This window comes from Camelus bactrianus, chromosome X (genome assembly GCF_048773025.1).
Source record: "Camelus bactrianus isolate YW-2024 breed Bactrian camel chromosome X, ASM4877302v1, whole genome shotgun sequence".
Lineage (NCBI taxonomy): Eukaryota > Metazoa > Chordata > Mammalia > Artiodactyla > Camelidae > Camelus > Camelus bactrianus.
In genome coordinates, this window is record NC_133575.1 from 116,334,122 (window position 1) to 116,344,391 (window position 10,270).

Below are 10,270 nucleotides of genomic sequence, written 5' to 3' on the forward strand. Positions count from 1 at the left end.
TGTGGCGTTTCCTGCCATCCGGGTCTCGGAGGGACTGGGGTCCTGGGATGAGGGGCGGGGCCTCGGGGGCTCCAAGGGGAGGCTACATGCCGCCTGAGTCAAAGTGAGGACCCTCAAGCAGGAAGGAGGGGCCCCTGAACCCAGAAAAGTGGCCATCCCACAGAGAGGCGCCCTTGCTTTCAGCTGTCCGGCGGCCCGAGGGGACGACAGGCCCACGTGGTTTGTCCTGACTTCCGCATCCGAGTCTCAGACAGACTGGGGACATAGTGAAAGGGAGGGGGCCTCAGGTCTGCGGAGGAGAGAATCTCAGGGCCGCCTGGGAGTGAAGGTGACGACCGCGAGTTAGCATTCAGGGACCCTGGACCCCAGAACAGAGTCAGTCGTGGGAGGCCATGGGGCGGGAGGACCTCGGGCAGCAGTTCCTGAAATGCGGGTCTCAGAGGGACTGGGGTCTTGGTATGACGGGCGGGGCCTCAGGTGGGCTGAGAGGGGAATCCCAGGTCCTGCCAGGAGTCAAGGTGACCCCGAGGGAGGAGTGAGGGACCCGAGATCCCAGAACAGAGGGGACGCAACCGATCCTGCCCCTGCTGTCAGCCCTGGGAGGCCTCAATGCGGGATGAGCACACGTGGTGTGTCCTGACTTCGGCATCCAGGGCTCAGAGAGACCGGGGACCTACTATCAGGATGGGGCCCTCAGGTGGTTGGAGAGCAGAATCCCAGGTCCCGCTTGGAGTCCCGGTGAGGACCCTGAGTTAGCGCGGACAGGACCTCCCACCCTAGAAGAGTGGGAACCTGCCAGAGCCCAGGCCTCCTGCCAGCACGCGGGTCCAGGGCTGTGCCACAGTGTAGATCCGAGGTCTCCCCTCCTTTCTCTCCCAGGGGCTCCAGACACCGGGAAGGCCTAGGTCTGAGACACGTGTTCTCGGGTCACAGAGCACAGGAGGCTGGCAGTGCCAGGACTGAAGGTGAGGTGTGGGCCCTGAGTGTGTACCCGGGGGCTCCCGGAACAGAGGGGACCCCACGAGGCCAACGTCCACTCCACACACCCCGTGTTGCCCCCAGAACCTCGGGCTGTGCCGGCTGCACCCTGAGGAGCCGCCTCACTTCCCCCGTCAGGTTCACAGACGACCGTCCACCAGGAGGAGAGCCCCTGTGAGGCCGAGGGCACCCCTGAAGAGGAGACCTGTAAGTAGCCTTTGTCAGAGCCCCCCACGGTGGGTTTCTCAGCCCGGGCCACTGACACTCCCTTTCTTCCCCAGGCCCGTGGGTCCCCATCTGTCACCCCTGCCCTCGCTGCTCTCAGCTGCCCGACACCACTCACCGTGCCTCCCGTTCAGATGCGTGACCTCCACCACACTGAAGCCGACTTTCACGACCCAAGAGAGGCTGAGGATTCCGAGGATGAGCAGGACATTTGGGTTGAGGAGGAGGAGGGCGCATCCCCGTTGTCTCCCTCCTCCTCCTCCTCCTCTTCCTCCTCCTCCTCCTTCTCCTCCTTGTCTTCCTACTCAGTCCTGTTCCTGGGCAGTGGCGAGGAGGTGGCTGATTCTGGGACACCCAGTCCCGCGCAGAGCCCTCAGGGTGTCTGCCCCTCCCCCACAGCCGTGGCAGCCCCTCCCTGGAGCCAGTCGGAAGACAATGGCCTCAGAAGCCAAGGTGAGGAGGGGCCCAGCACCGGGCAGGACCCGGCAGATGCCGAGTCCCGGCTCCACGATGCATTACATTTGATGATGGTTGACCTGATGGGCTTCCTGCTCAACAAGTACCGCACAAAGCAGCCGACCTCAAAAGAGGAAATGCTGAATGCGGTCCTCAGAGATGACCAGGACGACTTCCCTGCGGTCTTGAGCCAAGCCTCTAAGTGTCTGCAGCTGGTCTTTGGGGTGGATGTGAAGGAGGTGGACCCCAGGGAGCACTTGTATGTCCTGGTCCCCACCCTGGGCCTCACCTACGATGGCATGCAGGACGATGGGCAGAGCATTCCCAAGACTGGCCTCCTGCTGATACTTCTGGGTGTGATTGTCCTGGAGGGCGACTTTGCTCCTGAGGAGGCAGTCTGGGGAGCACTTAGCAAGATGGGGCTGTGTGCTGGGAGGGAGCACTTCATCTACGGGGAGCCCAGGGAGCTCATCACCAACGTGTGGGTGCGGGAGGGGTACGTGGAGTACCGGCAGGTGGCCAACAGCGATCCCGCTCGCCACGAGTTCCTGTGGGGTCCCCGGGCCTACACGGAGACCAGCAAGCTGCAAGTCCTGGAACATTTCCTCAGGATCAATAGAAGGGGTCCCAGTTCTTTCCCGTCCCTGTCTGAAGAGCGAGTGAGTGATGAGGAAGAGGGGGCCTGAGCCAGACTTGCAGCTGGGCTCCTTCTAGGCCCCAGTCCGGCAGCTTCTCCTGCCGGGCAGGAAGTGAGGCTGACTCTTCACTGTGTGTCTGAGGAGCAAGCAGTCAGCCTTCTAGGTAGTGAGGGCCCGGGCCAGTGGGGGGGACACGGTGTACAGCATCTCTGGGCTCCTGTTCTCTACAATGATATGGAAATTCATCTTCATTTCCTTTAGTGATGTTTCAGATGTTATTCGTTTTAATAAATATCAATATACTTTATTTTATTATACAGTCTTTGTAAAGATTACATTTTATTTACAGTTATGAGAAAATATTGGTTATATACCCCTTGTTCTGCAATACATTCTTGAACCTTCCTTACACCCAATAGTTTGTACTTCCCACTCCCTCACCCCTATATTGCCCCTTGCCCCTCACCCCTCCCCACTGGTAATCACTAGTTTCTTCTCTATGAGCCTGCTTCTTCTTTGTTATACTCGCTAGTTTCTTGTATTTTTTAGAGTCCACATATAAATTGATATCATACAGTATTTGTCTTTCTCTGTCTGATTTATTTCACTTAGCATAATGTCCTCCAAGTCCATCCATCTTGCTACAAACGGCAAAATTTTGTTTTTTATGGCTGAGTAGTATTCCGGGGTGTGTGTGTGTGTGTGTGTGTGTGTGTGTGTGTGTGTGTCTGTGTGTGTGTGTCTGTGTGTGTGTGTCTGTGTGTTTGTGTGTCCATTCATCTGCTGATGGACATTTAGCTTCCTTCCACATCTTGGCAATTGTAGATAACGCTGCTATGAATATTGGGTGCGTGTATCTTTTCAAATTAGTATCTGGTTTTTTTTGTGTGTTTTTTTTTTTTTGAGATGTATACCCAGGAATGGAATTGCTGGGTCACTTGGTAGTTCTAGTTTTAGTTTTTTGAGAAACGGCATACTGTTTTCCAGAGTGGTCACACCAATTTACATCCCCACCAACAGTGTAGGAGGGATCCCTTCTCTCCACATCTTCGCCAACATTTGCTATTTGCGTTCCTTTTGAAGGTAGCCATTCTGACAGGTAGCCATTCTGACAGGTATAAGGTGATATGTCATTGTGGTTTTGATTTGCATTTCCCTGATGATTAATTATACTGAGCATCTTTTCACGTGCCTGCTGGCCACCTGCATTTCTTCTTTGGACAAATGTCTATTGTGGTTTTCTGCCCGTTTATAGTTGGGTCATTTGTTTTTTTGATGTTGAATTGTATGAGCTGTTTATATATGGTGGTTATTGCTCCCTTGTCAGTTGTAACGTTTGCAAATATTTTCTCCCCTTCAGTAGGTTGTTGTTTTAATTTAGTCAGTGGGTTCCCTTGCTGTGCAGAAGCTTTTAAGTATAATTAGGTCCCCGCTGTTTATTTTTCCTTTTATTTCCTTTATTTAGGACATGGATCCAAAAAGTTATTGCTGTAATTTATGTCAGAGAGTGTTCTGCCTATGTTTTCCTCTAGGAGTATTATAGTATCCAGTCTTAAATGTAGATCTTTAATCTATTTTGAGTTTTTTTTTGTATATGGTGTTAGAGAATGTTCTAAGTTCATTGTTTGACAGGTAGCTGTCCAGTTTTCCCAGAGCCACTTATTGAAGAGACTGTCTTTTCTCCATTCAATATCCTTGCTTCCTTTGTCGTACATTAATTGACGGTAAGTGTGTGGGTTTACTTCTCGCCTCTCTATCCTGTTCCATTGATCTGTGTGTCTGTTTGGGGGCCAGAACCGCACTGTTTTGATTACTACAGCTTTGTAGTATAGTCTAACGTCAGGGAGCATGATCTCTCCAGCTCTGTTCTTCATTCCCAAGATTGTTTTAGCTATTGGGGTTCTTTTCTTTTTCCAGACACTTTTTTAAATTATTTGTTCTGGTTCTGAGAAAAATGCCATTGTTATTTTGACAGGGATTGCTTTGAATCTGTAGATTGCCTTCGGTAGTATGGTCACTGGGTTGTTTGGTCAACAACACTGATTCTTCCAATCCAAGAACACGGTATATCTTTCCATCTGCTGGTGTCATCTTCAGCTTCTTGCATCAGTGTCTTGTAGTTATTGGAGTACAGGTCTTTGGTCTCCTTAGCTAGGTTTATTACTAGATTATTTATTCTCTTTGATGTGATGGTAAATGGGATTGTTTCCTTGATTTCTCTTTCTGATACTCCTTTGTTAGTGTATAAGATGCAACAGATTTCTGTATATTAATAATAATATTTAATAAGCTTCAGTATCTTAGTTTGTGAATGATATTGATTATACACGTACTGGTACTTAGGCAGCCCAAGACTGAGTTTTGCTATTTTGTAAAACAAATTGGGAAAGTTTCCATCATACTGTGTCATGCCAAAGTAGGTAACACCGCATCGGAATAGAAATTTACTTGGAAATTGAGAGAGAGTGATCAGCACTAAAATCGGTGGGGTCAAGAAAGAGAGAAGTAAAAGTAAACGATAGGTAATTATTGGCTCCTTATCCCTTTTCTTCTGTCAGTCTATAAAATTATAATTATGTGTGTATAACCTGGATTTGTCTGGCTTAGTTAAGAAAGTAGGAGAAAATCAACCTGGATCAGTAGGATCCCTGCTCACCATCTCAGTTCATCCGCAGACGTTCACCGAGCCTCTGCTCTCTGGAGGGCTCGGTGTTAGCAGTGGGGACACTCGGAAAAGCAGGACAGCCCACACCTAGGACAGTCTAGGAGCCGCAGTCACATCGGGAAGTTGGTGAAAGGTCTCCTAAGTCCCATAGGGCAAATAAAAATAGGGCGAGGGGGTGGGGGTCCGGGAGAGAGCACCCAAGTGTAAGTGCCCAGCGCCAGGGCAGTTCGGGGCTTTGGGAAGCTGGGGGGGAGGTCCTTCTGTGGGAGGTGATGGTAATGAAGCTGGGTGGTGGCGGCAGGCAGACGTGCAGACGGCACTTGTTAGTGGTGAGAGGAACGTGTCAGGTGGGAGATTGCTCTGAGAAGTCCCTCTGGGATCGTGGATACATCTCCTGGGCGAGGGGGGAAGGTGTACTTTGTTCAGGGATGCTTAGAGACCTGGTTATCCTGCCTGAGCTGCTAGGACACTCAGAATGCTCCAACTGCAGGGAGGAGTGGCGTTTGACGTGGCTCACAGTGTACTCCGTCCTGGCATATATAGTTGAAGAGGTTTGGTAACCGCCCCAAACTTGGGGTAGGATTTACTGGGGTGTGTTCTTGGAAACGGTCTGCTGGACACTTACACTGATGGGTCAGCTCCCCTCGATGGTCAGAATCCAAAGCCATAGATGAGGAATGGTCCTGGACATCGCAGGGAGGAAACACCCACCGAGGCTGAATTCCAAACAGGGAATCCACCTCCGGCCCTCCCGACAGCCCTGGGAGACCCCCGGGCACGGGGTCCGGATGTGACGGGCGCTGATGCCCCCTCCCTGGGGGGTGAGAGAGGTGAGGGCCTGGGTGAGGGAGGCCGGCTTCAGGTCTGCACAGGGAAGGAGCCCAGCGCTGCCAGGAGTCAAGGTAGAACCGTGTGGAGGGACTCGGGTTGCAGGGAATCCAGGTCGGTTCTGCTGTCAGCCCTGGGAGACCGCAGGCAGGGTTGCGGGGATCAGTGCCCCAACCCCCACCCCCGCTTCCCTCTCGGGGGTCCTGGCTGTGGAGGGGCCTGGGTCCAAGGGGAGCAAAGTGAGGTGGGCAGAGGGAGGGGCCCAGGCCCAGCCTGGAGCCCAGGTGAGGAGCAGAGGGAAGGCTGAGGGACCCCCAGGGAATCCATCTCAGCGCCTGGCGTCCACAGTCCTGGGAAGCCCTGGGCTTGGTGGCCTGCTGTGAGTCCACAGACGCCCCTGGGGGTCTCTGGGCAGTGAGGGCCTTGGTGTGAAGGTGTGGGCTCGGCTCAACAAGGGGGCGTCCCAGGACCCGCCAGGGCTCAAGGTGAGGACCCTGACGGAGGACAGCATGGGCCCCACAGATCCCCGCCCCTGCTGTCAGCCCTGGGAGGGCCTGGGTGGGATGAGCACTCGTGGGGCCCTGACTTCCTGACACCCGGGTCTCCGAGGGACGGGGGTCCTGCGATGAGGGGCGGGGCCTCGGGTGGCCAGAGGCTAGACGACACGACGCCTAAGTGACGACCCTGAGGGAAAACTGAGGGGACCCCGAACCCGGAAAAGAGGCCATCCCACAGAAAGGGGCCCTTGCTATCAGCTGTCCGGAGGCCCGAGGGCAGGACAGGTCCCCGTGTTGTGTCGTGACTGCGGCACCCTGGTCTCACAGAGACCGGGGACTTCGTGTGAGATGAGGGGGGGACCCTGGGATCTGCAGAGGAGAGAATCCGAGGTCCCACTGGGAGTGAAGGTGACGACCGCGAGCGAGCAGTGAGGGACCCTGGACCCCAAAACACAGTCGGTCCTGGGAGGCCATAGGTCGGAATAAGGACCGGCGGCATTTCCCGCCATCCGGGTCTCGGAGGGACTGGGGTCCTGAGATGAGGGGCGGGGCCTCGGGGGCTCCAAGGGGAGGCTACATGCCGCCTGAGTCAAAGTGAGGACCCTCAAGCAGGAAGGAGGGGCCCCTGAACCCAGAAAAGTGGCCATCCCACAGAGAGGCGCCCTTGCTTTCAGCTGTCCGGCGGCCCGAGGGGACGACAGGCCCACGTGGTTTGTCCTGACTTCCGCATCCGAGTCTCAGACAGACTGGGGACATAGTGAAAGGGAGGGGGCCTCAGGTCTGCGGAGGAGAGAATCTCAGGGCCGCTTGGGAGTGAAGGTGACGACCGCGAGTTAGCATTCAGGGACCCTGGACCCCAGAACAGAGTCAGTCGTGGGAGGCCATGGGGCGGGAGGACCTCGGGCAGCAGTTCCTGAAATGCGGGTCTCAGAGGGACTGGGGTCTTGGTATGACGGGCGGGGCCTCAGGTGGGCTGAGAGGGGAATCCCAGGTCCTGCCAGGAGTCAAGGTGACCCCGAGGGAGGAGTGAGGGACCCGAGATCCCAGAACAGAGGGGACGCAACCGATCCTGCCCCTGCTGTCAGCCCTGGGAGGCCTCAATGCGGGATGAGCACACGTGGTGTGTCCTGACTTCGGCATCCAGGGCTCAGAGAGACCGGGGACCTACTATCAGGATGGGGCCCTCAGGTGGTTGGAGAGCAGAATCCCAGGTCCCGCTTGGAGTCCCGGTGAGGACCCTGAGTTAGCGCGGACAGGACCTCCCACCCTAGAAGAGTGGGAACCTGCCAGAGCCCAGGCCTCCTGCCAGCACGCGGGTCCAGGGCTGTGCCACAGTGTAGATCCGAGGTCTCCCCTCCTTTCTCTCCCAGGGGCTCCAGACACCGGGAAGGCCTAGGTCTGAGACACGTGTTCTCGGGTCACAGAGCACAGGAGGCTGGCAGTGCCAGGACTGAAGGTGAGGTGTGGGCCCTGAGTGTGTACCCGGGGGCTCCCGGAACAGAGGGGACCCCACGAGGCCAACGTCCACTCCACACACCCCGTGTTGCCCCCAGAACCTCGGGCTGTGCCGGCTGCACCCTGAGGAGCCGCCTCACTTCCCCCGTCAGGTTCACAGACGACCGTCCACCAGGAGGAGAGCCCCTGTGAGGCCGAGGGCACCCCTGAAGAGGAGACCTGTAAGTAGCCTTTGTCAGAGCCCCCCACGGTGGGTTTCTCAGCCCGGGCCACTGACACTCCCTTTCTTCCCCAGGCCCGTGGGTCCCCATCTGTCACCCCTGCCCTCGCTGCTCTCAGCTGCCCGACACCACTCACCGTGCCTCCCGTTCAGATGCGTGACCTCCACCACACTGAAGCCGACTTTCACGACCCAAGAGAGGCTGAGGATTCCGAGGATGAGCAGGACATTTGGGTTGAGGAGGAGGAGGGCGCATCCCCGTTGTCTCCCTCCTCCTCCTCCTCCTCTTCCTCCTCCTCCTCCTTCTCCTCCTTGTCTTCCTACTCAGTCCTGTTCCTGGGCAGTGGCGAGGAGGTGGCTGATTCTGGGACACCCAGTCCCGCGCAGAGCCCTCAGGGTGTCTGCCCCTCCCCCACAGCCGTGGCAGCCCCTCCCTGGAGCCAGTCGGAAGACAATGGCCTCAGAAGCCAAGGTGAGGAGGGGCCCAGCACCGGGCAGGACCCGGCAGATGCCGAGTCCCGGCTCCACGATGCATTACATTTGATGATGGTTGACCTGATGGGCTTCCTGCTCCACAAGTACCGCACAAAGCAGCCGACCTCAAAAGAGGAAATGCTGAATGCGGTCCTCAGAGATGACCAGGACCACTTCCCTGCGGTCTTGAGCCAAGCCTCTGAGTGTCTGCAGCTGGTCTTTGGGGTGGATGTGAAGGAGGTGGACCCCAGGGAGCACTTGTATGTCCTGGTCCCCACCCTGGGCCTCACCTACGATGGCATGCAGGACGATGGGCAGAGCATTCCCAAGACTGGCCTCCTGCTGATACTTCTGGGTGTGATTGTCCTGGAGGGCGACTTTGCTCCTGAGGAGGCAGTCTGGGGAGCACTTAGCAAGATGGGGCTGTGTGCTGGGAGGGAGCACTTCATCTACGGGGAGCCCAGGGAGCTCATCACCAACGTGTGGGTGCGGGAGGGGTACGTGGAGTACCGGCAGGTGGCCAACAGCGATCCCGCTCGCCACGAGTTCCTGTGGGGTCCCCGGGCCTACACGGAGACCAGCAAGCTGCAAGTCCTGGAACATTTCCTCAGGATCAATAGAAGGGGTCCCAGTTCTTTCCCGTCCCTGTCTGAAGAGCGAGTGAGTGATGAGGAAGAGGGGGCCTGAGCCAGACTTGCAGCTGGGCTCCTTCTAGGCCCCAGTCCGGCAGCTTCTCCTGCCGGGCAGGAAGTGAGGCTGACTCTTCACTGTGTGTCTGAGGAGCAAGCAGTCAGCCTTCTAGGTAGTGAGGGCCCGGGCCAGTGGGGGGGACACGGTGTACAGCATCTCTGGGCTCCTGTTCTCTACAATGATATGGAAATTCATCTTCATTTCCTTTAGTGATGTTTCAGATGTTATTCGTTTTAATAAATATCAATATACTTTATTTTATTATACAGTCTTTGTAAAGATTACATTTTATTTACAGTTATGAGAAAATATTGGTTATATACCCCTTGTTCTGCAATACATTCTTGAACCTTCCTTACACCCAATAGTTTGTACTTCCCACTCCCTCACCCCTATATTGCCCCTTGCCCCTCACCCCTCCCCACTGGTAATCACTAGTTTCTTCTCTATGAGCCTGCTTCTTCTTTGTTATACTCGCTAGTTTCTTGTATTTTTTAGAGTCCACATATAAATTGATATCATACAGTATTTGTCTTTCTCTGTCTGATTTATTTCACTTAGCATAATGTCCTCCAAGTCCATCCATCTTGCTACAAACGGCAAAATTTTGTTTTTTATGGCTGAGTAGTATTCCGGGGTGTGTGTGTGTGTGTGTGTGTGTGTGTGTGTGTGTCTGTGTGTGTGTGTCTGTGTGTGTGTGTCTGTGTGTTTGTGTGTCCATTCATCTGCTGATGGACATTTAGCTTCCTTCCACATCTTGGCAATTGTAGATAACGCTGCTATGAATATTGGGTGCGTGTATCTTTTCAAATTAGTATTTGGTTTTTTTTGTGTGTTTTTTTTTTTTTTGAGATGTATACCCAGGAATGGAATTGCTGGGTCACTTGGTAGTTCTAGTTTTAGTTTTTTGAGAAACGGCATACTGTTTTCCAGAGTGGTCACACCAATTTACATCCCCACCAACAGTGTAGGAGGGATCCCTTCTCTCCACATCTTCGCCAACATTTGCTATTTGCGTTCCTTTTGAAGGTAGCCATTCTGACAGGTAGCCATTCTGACAGGTATAAGGTGATATGTCATTGTGGTTTTGATTTGCATTTCCCTGATGATTAATTATACTGAGCATCTTTTCACGTGCCTGCTG

The 10,270-nt window shown here is 54.6% G+C and overlaps 2 protein-coding genes across 2 annotated transcripts; both read left to right on the forward strand.

Moving 5' to 3' along the window:
• The first annotated feature begins 392 nt into the window (after nt 1–392).
• On the forward strand, nt 393–2,345 carry LOC141576260 (melanoma-associated antigen 8-like). The gene is made up of 4 exons (XM_074359013.1): nt 393–477; nt 1,117–1,185; nt 1,513–1,898; nt 1,965–2,345. The coding sequence occupies exons 1-4, from the start codon at nt 393–395 to the stop codon at nt 2,343–2,345; spliced, it is 921 nt and encodes a 306-aa protein (XP_074215114.1).
• Nucleotides 2,346–8,047: 5,702 nt separating this feature from the next.
• LOC141576403 (melanoma-associated antigen 8-like) lies at nt 8,048–9,226 on the forward strand. Its single transcript, XM_074359534.1, has one exon. The coding sequence runs from the start codon at nt 8,116–8,118 to the stop codon at nt 9,121–9,123; it is 1,008 nt and encodes a 335-aa protein (XP_074215635.1). The 5' UTR covers nt 8,048–8,115; the 3' UTR covers nt 9,124–9,226.
• Nucleotides 9,227–10,270: the final 1,044 nt, after the last annotated feature.

Bases quoted from the DNA above. Each gene is read 5' to 3' on its own strand.
- LOC141576260 (XM_074359013.1), top strand. From the start codon at position 393: ATGGGGCGGGAGGACCTCGGGCAGCAGTTCCTGAAATGCGGGTCTCAG. The intron at 478-1,116 runs GTGGGCTGAGAG...TTCCCCCGTCAG, and splicing joins TATGACGGGCGGGGCCTCAG to GTTCACAGACGACCGTCCAC. The intron at 1,186-1,512 runs GTAAGTAGCCTT...CTTCCTACTCAG, and splicing joins CACCCCTGAAGAGGAGACCT to TCCTGTTCCTGGGCAGTGGC.
- LOC141576403 (XM_074359534.1), top strand. From the start codon at position 8,116: ATGCGTGACCTCCACCACACTGAAGCCGACTTTCACGACCCAAGAGAG.